Below are 13,483 nucleotides of genomic sequence, written 5' to 3' on the forward strand. Positions count from 1 at the left end.
CCTACCATCAAAAACAATGGAGAAAAAGCCTTCATTAACATTTTAACATGGAAATAGCTGTTCAGCCTACAGTAGCAGCCAATGTGAAGTGCTCATTGTAGGTCTACATTCCATGAGACTATTGAAAAAAAAAACATGCAGGGCTTGACATGAACCTGATCATCCACTTGTCCTTCAGACAAGGATGTGACTGAAAATGGGGTTGTGTTGTTTGACACAAGAAACCACTTTACAAAATTAAAAACGCACTATTATTCCCATACCATTATTACAAAGAATCAGACAAATTATGCTACCCTCTGCCGACTTAGCTTATTCAAGCCTGTCTCAAAATACAACACTGTCCCTTTAAGAATAAAAAAAAAAAAATAACTTTTCTAGACATCTTTGAAAAGTCAGTCAGGTAACGTACACATTTTGTGCTCTTGTAGGAAGCAATCACTCCCCCATTCCTGACAACAAATGATCTATAACTTGGCTAATAACGCACTAACTAGCAAAGGATATGAACACAATGGGCACATGTGGCTACATGCAGCCTCCGCTATGATCTCAAAACAAGCGCATCTACTCACGACCGCTCATGCTGTAAACACAGTCCAGTTCAAAGTAAATGGCACAGATCCATATGGCAATGGTCTATTTGCATATAGGCCTACTGCAGGTCTGATAGTTTATGCAACACTAGTCTATATAAAGTACAGGCTGAGTCATGTGTGTCATTGCAATAGAATCCTACTCTGATGCGTTCTGCCTACAACAAAATCTCTTGCATATTTTGTTTTATTCGATATGTTGCATTAAAAAGTGGCTAATATTGCGTTGATTCAATCACAATTGCCACAGTAAATGGAAACGTTGATAAGGTTAACAGGGAAAACTTCAGAAAAGGTTGGCGACCACTCTTCTGAATCAAGATAACCTTAGTCAAAATGCAAGCCGAGATCTATGACTTAAAAAACGTAAGCCATGCAACATTAACCAATTAAAAACAGTACTGTGGCAATGAGGTTTGTGCAGTAAGCTGTAGGCCCAAAACATTACCACATATTGACTTTGCTTGAAATTGCCCTGCCAATTAATGCATTGTTGTTCAGGCCATTTAAAAATATATATTTTCTAAAATTTGAGGTATGCTATATGATCACACCGGTAATATATCCATTGTTATATTACTTGTGAAGTACAGCTAAGTGAGCATACATTTTAAATAATTAGCTTTTTATTTTACTGGGTGGATGGTGCCTGGACATGATGATAAGCTTTAGTGGAGGGAGAGCGCAGCAGACTGAGGGTCTGCTTCTCAACATCACTCCACTATCCCTTTCCTCCACTGACCAAAAAAACAGACACCATCTTCCAGCTGATGGTGAAACTCGAGTCTCACCGCATTATTTCTGCTTCATGCACAAATTCATGTTGTTACTCCTATGAACAGACAAAGTGAAATATTGACGTTAAAAAAATACCCAAGACTATCGATACACTCCGCCAACCCTGATGTCCTAGCTGTGTCTGAATCCTGGCTAAGGAAAGCCACCAAAAATTCTGACATGTCCATCCCAAACTACAACATTTTCCAACAAGATAGAACTGCCAGGGGGAGGAGTTGCAATCTACTGCAGCGATAGCCTGCAGAGTTCTGTCATACTATCCAGGTCTGTGCCCAAACAATTCAAGCTTCTACTTTTACAAATCCAGCTTTCCAGAAACAAGTCTCTCACCGTTGTCACTTGTTATAGACCCCCCTCAGCCCCCAGCTGTGCCCTGGACACCATATGTGAATTGATTGAAGATGTTTGGTGACCTAAACTGGGACATGCTTCACACCCCGGCCGTCCTACAATCTAAATTAGATGCCCTCAATCTCACACAAATTATCGAGGAACCTACCAGGTACAACCCTAAATCTGTAAACACGGGCACCCTAATAGATATAATCCTGATCAACTTGCCCTCTAAATACACCTCTACTGTCTTCAACAAGGACCTCAGCGATCACTGCCTCATTGCCTGTCCATAATGGGGCCGCGGTCAAACGACCATCACTGTCATACGCTCCCTAAAACACTTCAGCGAGCAGGCCTTTCTAATCGCCCTGGCCCAGGTATCCTGGAAGGATATTGACCTCATCCCGTTAGTAGAGGATGCCTGGTTGCTCTTTAAAAGTACTTTCCTCACCATTGTAAATAAGCATGTCCCATTCAAAAAAAGTATATAAAAAAATAACAGATATAGCCCTTGGTTCACCTGTCTGCCCTTGACCAGCACAAAAATATCCTGTGGCGTTCTGCATTAGCATCAAATAGCCCCCACGATATGCAACTTTTCAGGGAAAGTTAGGAACCAATATACACAGTCACTTAGGAAAGCTTAGGCTGGCTTTTTCAAACAGAAATTTGCATCCTGTAGCACTAATTCCAAAAAGTTCTGGGATACTAAAGTCCATGGAGAATAAAAGCACCTCCTCCCAGCTGCCCACTGCACTAGGAGAGGCTAGGAAACACCGTAACCACCGATAAATCTACAATAATCGAGAACTTCAATAAGCATTTCTCTACAGCTGGCCATGCTTTCCACCTGGCTACCTCTACCAACAGCTCTGTACCCCCCGCTTCTCCTTCACCCAAATCCAGACAGAGGATGTTCTGAAAGAGCGGCAAAATCTGGATCCCTACAAATCAGCTGGGATAGAATCATCTGGACCCTCTAAAATTATCTGCCAAAATTGTTGCAACCCCTACTACTAGCCCGTTTAACCTCTCTTTCGTATCGTCTAAGATCCCCAAAGATCTGACGCGCTCATCCCACACTCATCCCCCTCTTCAAAGGGGAGACACTCTAGACCCAAACTGTTATAGACCTATATCCACCCTGCCTTTCTAAAATCTTCAAAAGCCAAGTTAACAAAATCACAGACCATTTTGAATTCTCCCGTACCTTCTCCACTATGCAATTTGGTTTCCGAGCTGGTCATGGGTGCACCTCAGCCACGCTCAAGGTCCTAAACGATATCATAACCGCCATTGATAAGAGACAATACTGTGCAGCTGTATTCATCGACCTGGCCAAGGCTTTCGACACGGTCAATCACCGTTCTCTTATCGGCAGACTCAACAGCCTTGGTTTCTCTAATGATTGCCTTGCCTGGTTCACTAACTACTTCTCAAATAGAGTTCAGTGTGTCAAATCGGAGGGCCTGTTGTCCAGACCTCTGGCAGTCTCTATTGGGGTACCACAGGGTTCAAATCTCGGGCCGACTCTTTTCAATCTATCTATGCATCTATGCGTCTAGGCGTCTATGCGTGTGTGCGTGCGTGCATGCATGCATGCATGTCGATGTCGCTCTTGCTGCTGGTGATTCTCTGATCCACCTCTACGCAGACGACACCATTCTGTATACATCTGGTCCTTCTTTGAACACTTAACACACCTCCAAACGAGCTTCAATGCCATACAACACTCCTTCCGTGGCCTCCTGCTTTTAAATGCATATAAAACTAAATGCATGCTCTTCAACCGATCGCTGCCCGCACGACGAGCATCACTACTCTGGACGGTTTGGACTTAGAATATGTGGACAACTACAAATACCTAGGTATCTGGTTTATCTCTAAACTCTCCTTCCAGACTCACATTAAGCATCTCCAATCCAAAATTAAATCTAGAATCAGCTTCCTATATCACAACAAAGCATCCTTCACTCATGCTGCAAACATACCTTCGTAAAACTGACCATCCTACCGATCCTTGACTTCGGCGACGTCAACTATAAAAGAGCCTCCAACACTCTACTCAACAAATTGTATGCAGTCTATCACAGTGCCATCCGTTGTGTCACCAAAGCCCCATATACTACCCACCACTGCGACCTGTATGCTCTCGTTGGTTGGCCCTCGCTACATATTCGTCGTCTATAGGTCTTTGCTAGGTAAAGCCTGCCTTTTCTCAGCTCACTGGTCACCATAGCAACACCCACCCGTAGCACACACTCCAGCAGGTATATTTCACTTGTCATCCCCAAAGCCAAAACTCATTTGGCTGCCTTTCCTTCCAGTTCTCTACTGCCAGTGACTGGAACGAATTGCTAAAGTCTCTGAAGCTGGAGACCTATATCTCCCTCTCTAACTTTAAGAATCAGCTGTCAGAGCAGCTTTCCGATCACTGTACCTGTACACAGCCCATCTGTAAATAGCACACCCAACTCATCCCCATATTGTTATTTATTTTGCTCTTTTGCACCCCACCTTCTCTACTTGCACATCAATCACTCCAGTGTTAATGCTAAATTGTAATTACTTCACCTCTATGGCAGATTTATTGCCTTACCTCCCTTATCTTACTACATTTGCACACACTGTACATATATTTTTCTATTGTGTTATTGACTGTACGTTTGATTATCCCATGTGTAACTCTGTGCTGTTGTCACACTGCTTTGCTTTATCTTGGCCAGGTCACAGTTGTAAATGATAACTTATTCTCAACTGGCCTACCTGGTTAAATAAAGGTGAAATATATTATATATATATATATATATATATATATTTTTTTAAAACCTTCCTACTCATTCATTACTGCTGCAGTGCTTGTTGTAGCGTTTATAACTTAAACAAGAACTCACTCAAAAACAGCAGCTCTTTGCTCTATTCATTGATAGTCTCTCTAGTCATGGTTTTAAACATTTTGAAATCTCACAGTATCAACTTAGCTGGAGCTTTCTTTTATGCCTGCTACGTTACTGCAGACAAGGTCATCTAAGCCATCTAAGTGGCTAGCGGTAGGCCTCCCTGGGCCCGCCGGGAAGGCAGATTTTGTACCTTCTGACACATGAAATGGTTCAAAATAGCAACAGTTGGCCTACCCGGTGCACAGGGCAGCTGAAGCGGGTGCACCTACCGTCAACAGCCCATGATGAATACAAAAAAAAAAAAAAAATGGGAACGCAAGGCTTTATCATTGGGGTTTTTACAGAAATGTTTGGTGATGGACTAAGAATGCCTTGGAGATCACCGAGTTGGTGACCACTGCTCTAGAAAGTTGAGTAAAGAAGTTAAATCTCGTGCTTCTCTCGGTGGGCTGATATTTCTGCACAGCAGTCCCCCGGGGAGCTGCAGCTTAGCGGGAACATCGTCTGTAACTAGAAGCTTGGCCTAAAAAGCATTTCAAGAGATTCTCAATTACAATTTTTTAAATCCAGGAAAAGTCTCAAAATTACTACAATTAGCATTATCTAAGTGTGCACACTGTCATGATGTTGCCCTCTGAGTACAGCGAGCACCATCCCCCACTCTCTGCTTCTACAACCAGACTGCTGTGGGCAGAGTGAGGTCATAAATTCCTAAGGAAGACCCTGCCTCATGGACACACAGTATTAGAGAGAGGGTAAACTTTCACAGAGGACAAAGGAAATCCTTCCACCTCACAGAACTTGAGGTACGAACACATTTAATGTTCCAGAGAAAGTGTAAAAGATTGGTGAAGAATCCAGCTACAAACTGGTGCGTTTGTCACAACTTGGGAAGCTCATGAGAGACGGTGTGGCCACATTAGCCTAACTAGACCATATGGATATAAAGGCTTGTGGCCACATAACGCTGTTTATATAATAGCCTCAGATATGAGGTTTATATCTAATTGTTGTTTAAGATGACTGAGTGAGGATGATACTGTTTGTACAATGATGTAATATGATTGTGGACTGTTTAATGAAGAAAAATATAATTCCCTTTTTATTTGAACTAAATCAGAGGACCGCCCCTGAGCCCAGTTAGGGTCAGACATCCTGGGACAGCCCTCTTCTGCCATTCTGAATAAAAACCCAACTTTGAGAAATTATCACCAGACCATGTTTTTCTCCATTAGGGGAGGACTAAGGTTGAGACCAAGCTTACCTCAATTACGAGAGGGCTAAAGGTATAGACCATTGCTGAATCTTTTTAACCATACGTGATTAAACTCTGAGATCTTTGATACAAATTACTAGTCTGCAGCTATGAATTCGGCATCATTGAATGTGAAGAACGACAACCGCCGAAACATCCATTCTATAACGAATGTCACTTTGAACTATCCCCTCTAACACAGACAGACAGACACAGAGACACAGAGACACAGAGACACAGAGAGAGACACAGAGAGAGAGAGAGAGAGAGAGAGAGAGAGAATTCTACAAAATAAATACTTTTCACCAGCGATCAAGACGACACACTGAGCGTAAATATATATATTGATTGCAATTGTTCCCGAATGAGTGAGCGTTCATGTGTAAGGGATTAGCATTTTAACTGTTATAATTAACTCTGTAGGGACTTTAGTCGACCCCCCCATTGCCCCTTTGTCTAACAAGCTGTCATGCCGGTTCAGCCCACTAGGGCACATTCTATCATTTCATGTAACCATATTTACTGTTTGTTTATGCATTTCTGTGAATTACTTAGTTAGTGATAAATAAATTATTTAAGACAATTGATGTATGGATGACTCATAGTGAAGACTGGATTTGTGCAGATAACCAACAATTTACAACGTTTGGAATGAGACTAACGTGAGGTAAAATAAATAAATCATTAATCAGAAGACTATGGATCAGATATGAAAATATCTGAAAGGTTATATTGGGAAATGATAACTTTGTAATCTGAATACTTTCCTTGGTGCCCCAACTTCCTAGTTAATTACAGTTACATGATTATTCAGTTTAAATTGAGTAACTAATTACAGAGAATCTTTGATAAAAAATAAGTCTTCAGTTTAAATGATAGTAAAGACACGACAACACTGTGCATCCCAAATGGCACCCTATTCCCTATGAGCCCTAGTCACAGTAGTGCACTATAAAATATATTAGGGTGCCAATTGGGACAATTCCTCTTCTTTGCAGGAAGGCGTTATGATGTGAGGGGGAGTTTTGCTGGCCTACCTAGTGGAGCCTTGAGGAACTTTCTCTCAATTCCCTGTTGAATGTGGGCCAGGGCCTGAGCCAGGTAGTGGACAGTGTTGTTGACCATCTGAGGGGTGTTGGGGCTGGTGGACGTTGTGCTCATACTATCCCCCTTCAGTTCCTGTAGCCTGAACAATGACACCTGTAACCTGAACAACATGGACAAGACCGAGAGAGATTGTGTTAAACTTTGACTCCTGGGGAAGCACAGTCTAAGATACTGTAGGGATACAAAAAACAGGAAGGTATGTGGAATGTATGACTTATTGTACCAGATGTTGCTTGTTCTTGGGGTCATGAGTTTCCCCATTACAAACACTGACAAAAAGAGTTCCACACCACATTTTTACAAGTCTGTTACCTATAGTTAGCTAACACACTTTTGTACATTGCACTGTAACTTACAGTTTACCTTATTTTAGCACCCCAAAAAACATAATACTTCCAGGTCAACTGTAATATGAATACTATTATAAAGCACAACTTCTCCCCTTTCCATAAAATCAATGACGAGACCTTCATGCTGCACCTCTCCGCATGATTTGAAGGCAGAGCTCCGTCGGGTCTTAAAAAAAAAAAAATGTTGGGTGCTTATATCACTGTCCAATTCATCACCTCTAAAATGTAAGTAAAACACTATAAAAGAGTTTATATGTGTCATTAAATACCTATTTGAAGGCTTGTGTCGAATTTGAGTCAGGTTTTTAGGGCGGCGCTAAAGTTATCTTCAGAAGTAAACAGCGGCTGTCACGGCTTTTGAGAGTCATGATGGCTTGCAGTGATGACGCAAAAAAATAATATTCAGTTAATTGACTAGGTATCTGTCCTTACCCTGTCCCTTTCCTGTTTTTAAATCTGTGAGAGAAGAGCTTCACCTGGTGGAGAGAGGCTGTACGACATCACAATTTAACGTACAGTGTCAGAGAGGTCCGTTTTTTCCTTACTTTTCTCCAATACTATTGAGCCATTACAATGTCAATCAATGCTTGAATGACAACACAGTCGCTACAGTCCCATTAGTTTTCATTGCAGCCTCGTTTGAAAGCCGCGGTTGCGCAAATTTGTATGGACTGGGGTTAGTCAACAGAATGCTTTTTCTCAACTAACTCACACTGTAACCATATATCTAGCTAACCTCTTGGTCTCAGCCTTCAGCTCCTGTAACCTGACCAGTGAAACCTGTAACATGGAGAAAAAAAAGAAAAAACAAAAATGCTTTTTACTGATCGATCCTGTGCAGTCTCAGCTCAGGGCGTCAATAAAGAAACACTGGGAATCATTTTTTTAAACTTATTTAAGTGTCTGGTGGCTATGCCTTTTTCTCAGACGTAACCATAATTGATCTCAATGTAACAATATTAGGGATGTGACAAATGGACAACTTTTCTGAGCGTTTAAACCGCCATTTTATGGGTTTTTGGTAAACTTAAAAAAAAGATATATAATCATACAATTTTATGTCAATATTGACATGATTGATTGACGGTAGGTGGGGGCAGGAGGTGCTGTATAAACAAACTCACTTCCTTGATAACTTCCTCACACAACAGCTCTGCCAAGCCCAAGAAGTATGAATGCCCTGCCTTCTCCAGAGGCCGTATCGCAGTAAATGCTGTACGGCCACTGCAGAGATTGGATTGACCATGCAGAGCCTTTAATGGTCCAATTACATTCGTATGACCACTAGGGCCGGGCAATGAAGTTCTCTCCCGCGAACCTTTAAAAACATAGAACGCAGCTACAGTAACATGTCGGTAATGTATAACCTTCCAGACACTTCAAAGTGCTGCATCAGAAGCGTCGGTACCTTTGCAGTCAGTAAAATTCTGTGCCGGCATATAAATGTTATATTGTTTCCCTGACAACAATAAACGTCGCTGATTGATGTCCTGCTGTGTTGTTTTTTCATGGTAGGGTAGCTAGATGTGCTTTCAGTCTACTAAATGTCTTGGTAAGCCGATGATTAAAACACTTTAAAGTACTTTAAGGAAAGAGCAGTCCGCGCGCAAGGCAGCAGGCATGCTAGGATTGACAGTTCTGGTTGCCTAGTGATGGAAGTGAGTCCCGCTTTAGAAGCAGCGTTACTTTACAGACAAGTAAAATACCGTTCATATAAGATAAGGTTTCGTGTCGATGTTTAGAAGCCGTAGTGTAGCCTAAAAGACATGCCGTAGCACTTTCAAAGGGCCACATACCATTCTATCTGAAAAGGGTAGGCCTAATCGATACAGGCTATACCGGTAGCCTACGGTCATGTCATATAATGAGGCAAACACACCCCCACCCACTCAACAACAAAGATTAGCCAACCCCGTGCTCAAAAGACTGGCCTGAAGATACTGTACCTCCATCTCGGTCCCATGAATAGCCTAAGCTAGGACATTCTACATGCAGCATACCAACGACTGAACACTCATCAGTAGCAAAGAGAAAGAGCAGGCAGGGCAGTGCGAGAGAGGCGGGGCAGGCATGAGCATGTGTCTTGGTAATCTACATCTCGCAATTGTCTTGCAAATTCACCTTGTTACCTAAAGGTCCTCTTCCTCTGGTTTTATTTAAATTACACAACTTTCCCCAAGCCTTTATAACCAAATGGTCTAGTTAGGCTATAACACAGAAAATAATGCTGTGACAAAGGCACTGATTTTAATTGTGGGGGGAGGGTTCAGTTCGGTTCCCAACTTTGTTTTAACGTTTACACCCCTAAACCATATTGATTATAGCTAGCTAATGTCAGTGCACAAGATGACAGACTGGACTTTGATGTGGTGAGTGTACAGTACTTACCTGTCTTTTTTCAAGTAATGTATTTCCATGTTCTCCACGTCACAGTTCTCTCTTTTAGTGACACCATTCTCCTTCAGCTCAGGGGTCAGTAGTTCATAGTGGCCTTCCTCCAGTGCTTTCCTCCATACACTCCTCTCCATCACCTACCATACAAGATATCAGACAATAAGCACCCATGTTTTTACTCACTGAAATTTACATTTGTATTTAAAGTTTTTTTTTTTTTGCACTCAGAAGCAATTCATGACTCAACATACAGCACTTTGCATACCAGCTCATTCCTCATCTTACCCAAGTGTAATTACCTAATCATTACTATAAGAATGAACTGATTTGCACTAATGGAAGTCCCTCTGGATAAGATGGTATGCTAAATGACTAAAATGTAAAGCGGTTGCATCTCAACTTTTTTTACTATGTGAAATAAAACAAATTATTAATCAGAAAGAGCTATTGCCCAACCAAAGCCTCAACTTGCCCCTGTGTACCCTGGCAGATGTAGTCTAACCTCGACTATTCCCAGTGTACCCTGGCAGATGTAGTCTAACCTCGACTTGCCCCTGTGAACCCTGGCAGATGTAGTCTAACCTCGACTTGCCCCTGTGAACCCTGGCAGATGTAGTCTAACCTCGACTTGCCCCTGTGAACCCTGGCAGATGTAGTCTAACCTCGACTTGCCCCTGTGAACCCTGGCAGATGTAGTCTAACCTCGACTTGCCCCTGTGAACCCTGGCAGATGTAGTCTAACCTCGACTTGCCCCTGTGAACCCTGGCAGATGTAGTCTAACCTCGACTATTCCCAGTGTACCCTGGTAGATGTAGTCTAATCTCGACTATTCCCAGTGTACCCTGGTAGATGTAGTCTAATCTCGACTTGTCCCAGTGTACCCTGGTAGATGTAGTCTAACCTCGACTATTCCCAGTGTACCCTGGTAGATGTAGTCTAACCTTGACTTGTCCCAGTGTACCCTGGTAGATGCGGTCCTCTATATCTAGCAGCAGATCTCTCAGCCTGTTGCCCATGAAGTCCTCAGCAGGAGCCGCTGTGCCCTCTGGGAGAAGAGCAGAAGCAGCCTTGGACTTGGCTGAGACAGCTTTGTTAACACCAGCCTCTGGTTTAATATCTGGAGAGAAAAAAAGACAGGCAAAACAGTGAGTATCCCAAACGTCCATTCAGTCAATCATTCACTCCTGAAGCGATTGTCAGCTGAAGTGCAGTGAGACAAACCAACATAGCCGACTTGATGACAATTGATGTAAAATAATAAAAATGATTAATAAATAAATTTGATTGATTTGCCATTTGGATCAGGTTGCTCTAGTCTAGCCAGAGGCCTCTCCTAGTCAGTACCTGTCTGGTGGTAGCGGTCAGCAGTTGCTGTACAGAGGAGCTGTGCAATACGTTCCTTCTCCTGCACCAGGACCTCCTTCAGGGTGCTCTCCCTGTGACCCCGTGGATTCAGGGCCTCGATCAGTGCCTCCACCTCCTGGGGACTGCTGTAGAAGGCCCAGTGGTTAGGACGATTCACTGGGGGAGCAGAGCTGCTCTGGACGGGGGCTGGGATGATGGGTTTGGAGTCAGGGACTGGGGTAGAGCCTGTCTGGGAGAGGTCCTCTGGTTGTCCGGCCTCATTCTGAGACACCTCCATCTCCTCAGCCTTGGCTGGCTCCTGTTCAGAGGTTGGTTCCTGGGGATCCAGCATGTCCTCAGTCAGGCCGAAATAGTCCTCTTCCACGAAGAGGGCAGATGTGGAGGGGAAGAGCCAGTAACGACGGTATAGACGGTCACGCCCCAGGGGGAGGATATAAGTGCAGGCTGCAACCTTCTGGATGCGCTCCAGGAGATCCTTCTCTCTCGGCTGCTGCTCAGCGCTCACCTCTTTAGGCTGCTTCTCCTGGAGATTGCTGCCCATCACTAAGGGTGAAATCAAAGGATTGTGTTAGAATGGCAATATGGTACTAACCAGAAGTGAAAATATTTGACAATGCATATAGAACTGGACTACAGAATATAGAACATTTCCAATGCAAATAGTGTTATGCGCAACAATTGATCGAGTCACAGTATGTGAACACTTTCTATGATTGCTAGCAGTATGCCAAGAGGACTGAAGGCTATTACTCTTCCTAGTCCTGTTGATCGTCTGCTCCTCCTCATCTTCAGTCTGATGTTCCTCCTTCAGGCTCTCAGTGCTGGTGTTCATCTCTTCAGTTTTCATGTCGCCATTTCTTCCTTCCATCAGCTTTTCATGTTTCTCTTTCAGCTCTTTCAATTTCATCTCCTGTTCTTTTAACTTCTCCTCCTTCCTCTTCCGTACTCTGATTGCAGCCTCTTCCCTCTCTCTGCGGTGCTGCTCAGCCTTCAGTTCCCTGAGCTCCTGCTTGGCCTGTCTCTGCTCGTCAGCACTGTCCTCTATGAAGTCCCTGGTAGACACTAGAGTCAGCAGCTTACCACACAACGCATGGAGGATCTTCAGCTTCTCACCTGGGACAGAACACCAGACAAATTACACTCATTCGATAAACAGTACTTATTCCCAAGCATGGCTCAGAAGTGTGACAATTTTGGAGTGAGAACTGGAATTCTCATAAAAGCCAGATATGTTGTAATGATTAAGCGTCGCTCTACCGTCGTTTCCAGGAACCCTAGAGAGAGAAAAAAGCTTGCATAGTCGTTAACTCCGTGGCTGTACCATTACTACAGCTTAAATGTTGTGTTTCTAGACCAAATAGTTCACCAGATACGACCCATATTACTGGGAAACTTGTTTTCTTCCTGAGTCTGATTGACAGGCCTGATAACTTTACTAGTAGCCTACATCCGAACACTTGGGGGCACAGAAAGAAAAATAGCTTCTTCAGTTCTGCTTCTTTTCTTAAGCAATAACTTGAAGAGGCTGTCTGTGTGTGTGTGTGTTACCTGGCAGCAGGTCGTAGACAGCAGTGCAGGACAGCCTCTTGAGCAACCCAGGGTTGGCCAGCCTTAGCTCAACACAGGGGTCGTCTGTAGAGCCGAATCCTCCACGTTTCTGGTAGCGGAACTTGGCGTTGGCAGAGTTGCAGTCGGCCCCCGATGCCAGGATGTGCAGCCTCAGGATCTCTGACAGAGTACAGCTGTCCAGGTCCAACTGCTTCAGACTGCAGCCTACAGAGACATGCACTGAAAAGTCAGGCTCTCAGTACAAAATAAACAAATATGCGAGTAGTTGTATATGAACATTGACTATATTAAAGATTGTAGTCCTTCTCTCACCTTGGTAGAGCTGAGGCCAGGCAGCAGCCAGGGAAGCCACAGCACTGATGGCAGACTGGGTGGGGTCCGCATCATCATCCAGAGCCTCACTCAGATCTGACAACAAGGAAGATTCACACACTGACAAACTAATAGATTTTTCAATATGCTAAACTTTGTAATTAGTCAGTCAATCCTACAGCCTGGGTGAAATGTCACCATTGATAACTTTGTATTGCTCACTACCAAAGTATATTTGGTGACCAATCACGATCGGTTAAGTAGACTAAACAGGGTGTTGACAGTAAACAAGCGTTGTCGAGGCCCGTTTCTGTCCCTACCTTTGGCGTCAACCTCAGCCACCTGGTCGCGGGCCACCTCCTCCTGCTCCTCAGCCAGGGCCTGGAAGATGGCCGACAGGAAGAAGAAGAGCAGCTCACAAAGTGGCCCCTCGGGGTTCGACCCCACCAGGGCCTCCTCCAGAACCTCTGGAACACACAGACAAGGCCCAACAGTCAGAA

General features: G+C 43.6%; 1 protein-coding gene across 15 annotated transcripts in view; it reads right to left on the bottom strand.

Annotated features, from left to right (window-relative positions):
- LOC110505782 (bromodomain adjacent to zinc finger domain protein 1A) overlaps positions 1-13,483 on the bottom strand; it is a 41,021-nt gene that overhangs the window by 13,508 nt on the left and 14,030 nt on the right. For all 15 annotated transcript variants that reach the window (XM_036962347.2, XM_090221113.1, XM_036962344.2 and 12 more), the window contains 8 exons: positions 13,304-13,450; positions 12,984-13,079; positions 12,651-12,875; positions 11,853-12,215; positions 11,082-11,645; positions 10,679-10,854; positions 9,731-9,873; positions 6,923-7,092 (listed from right to left, as the gene is read on the bottom strand). In XM_036962347.2, coding sequence (XP_036818242.2) covers positions 6,923-7,092; positions 9,731-9,873; positions 10,679-10,854; positions 11,082-11,645; positions 11,853-12,215; positions 12,651-12,875; positions 12,984-13,079; positions 13,304-13,450 — 1,884 coding nt within the window. The remainder of the gene's footprint in view (positions 1-6,922; positions 7,093-9,730; positions 9,874-10,678; positions 10,855-11,081; positions 11,646-11,852; positions 12,216-12,650; positions 12,876-12,983; positions 13,080-13,303; positions 13,451-13,483) is intronic.

This window comes from Oncorhynchus mykiss, chromosome 25 (genome assembly GCF_057628025.1).
Source record: "Oncorhynchus mykiss isolate SJ-2025 chromosome 25, ASM5762802v1, whole genome shotgun sequence".
In the NCBI taxonomy this organism is placed as follows: domain Eukaryota; kingdom Metazoa; phylum Chordata; class Actinopteri; order Salmoniformes; family Salmonidae; genus Oncorhynchus; species Oncorhynchus mykiss.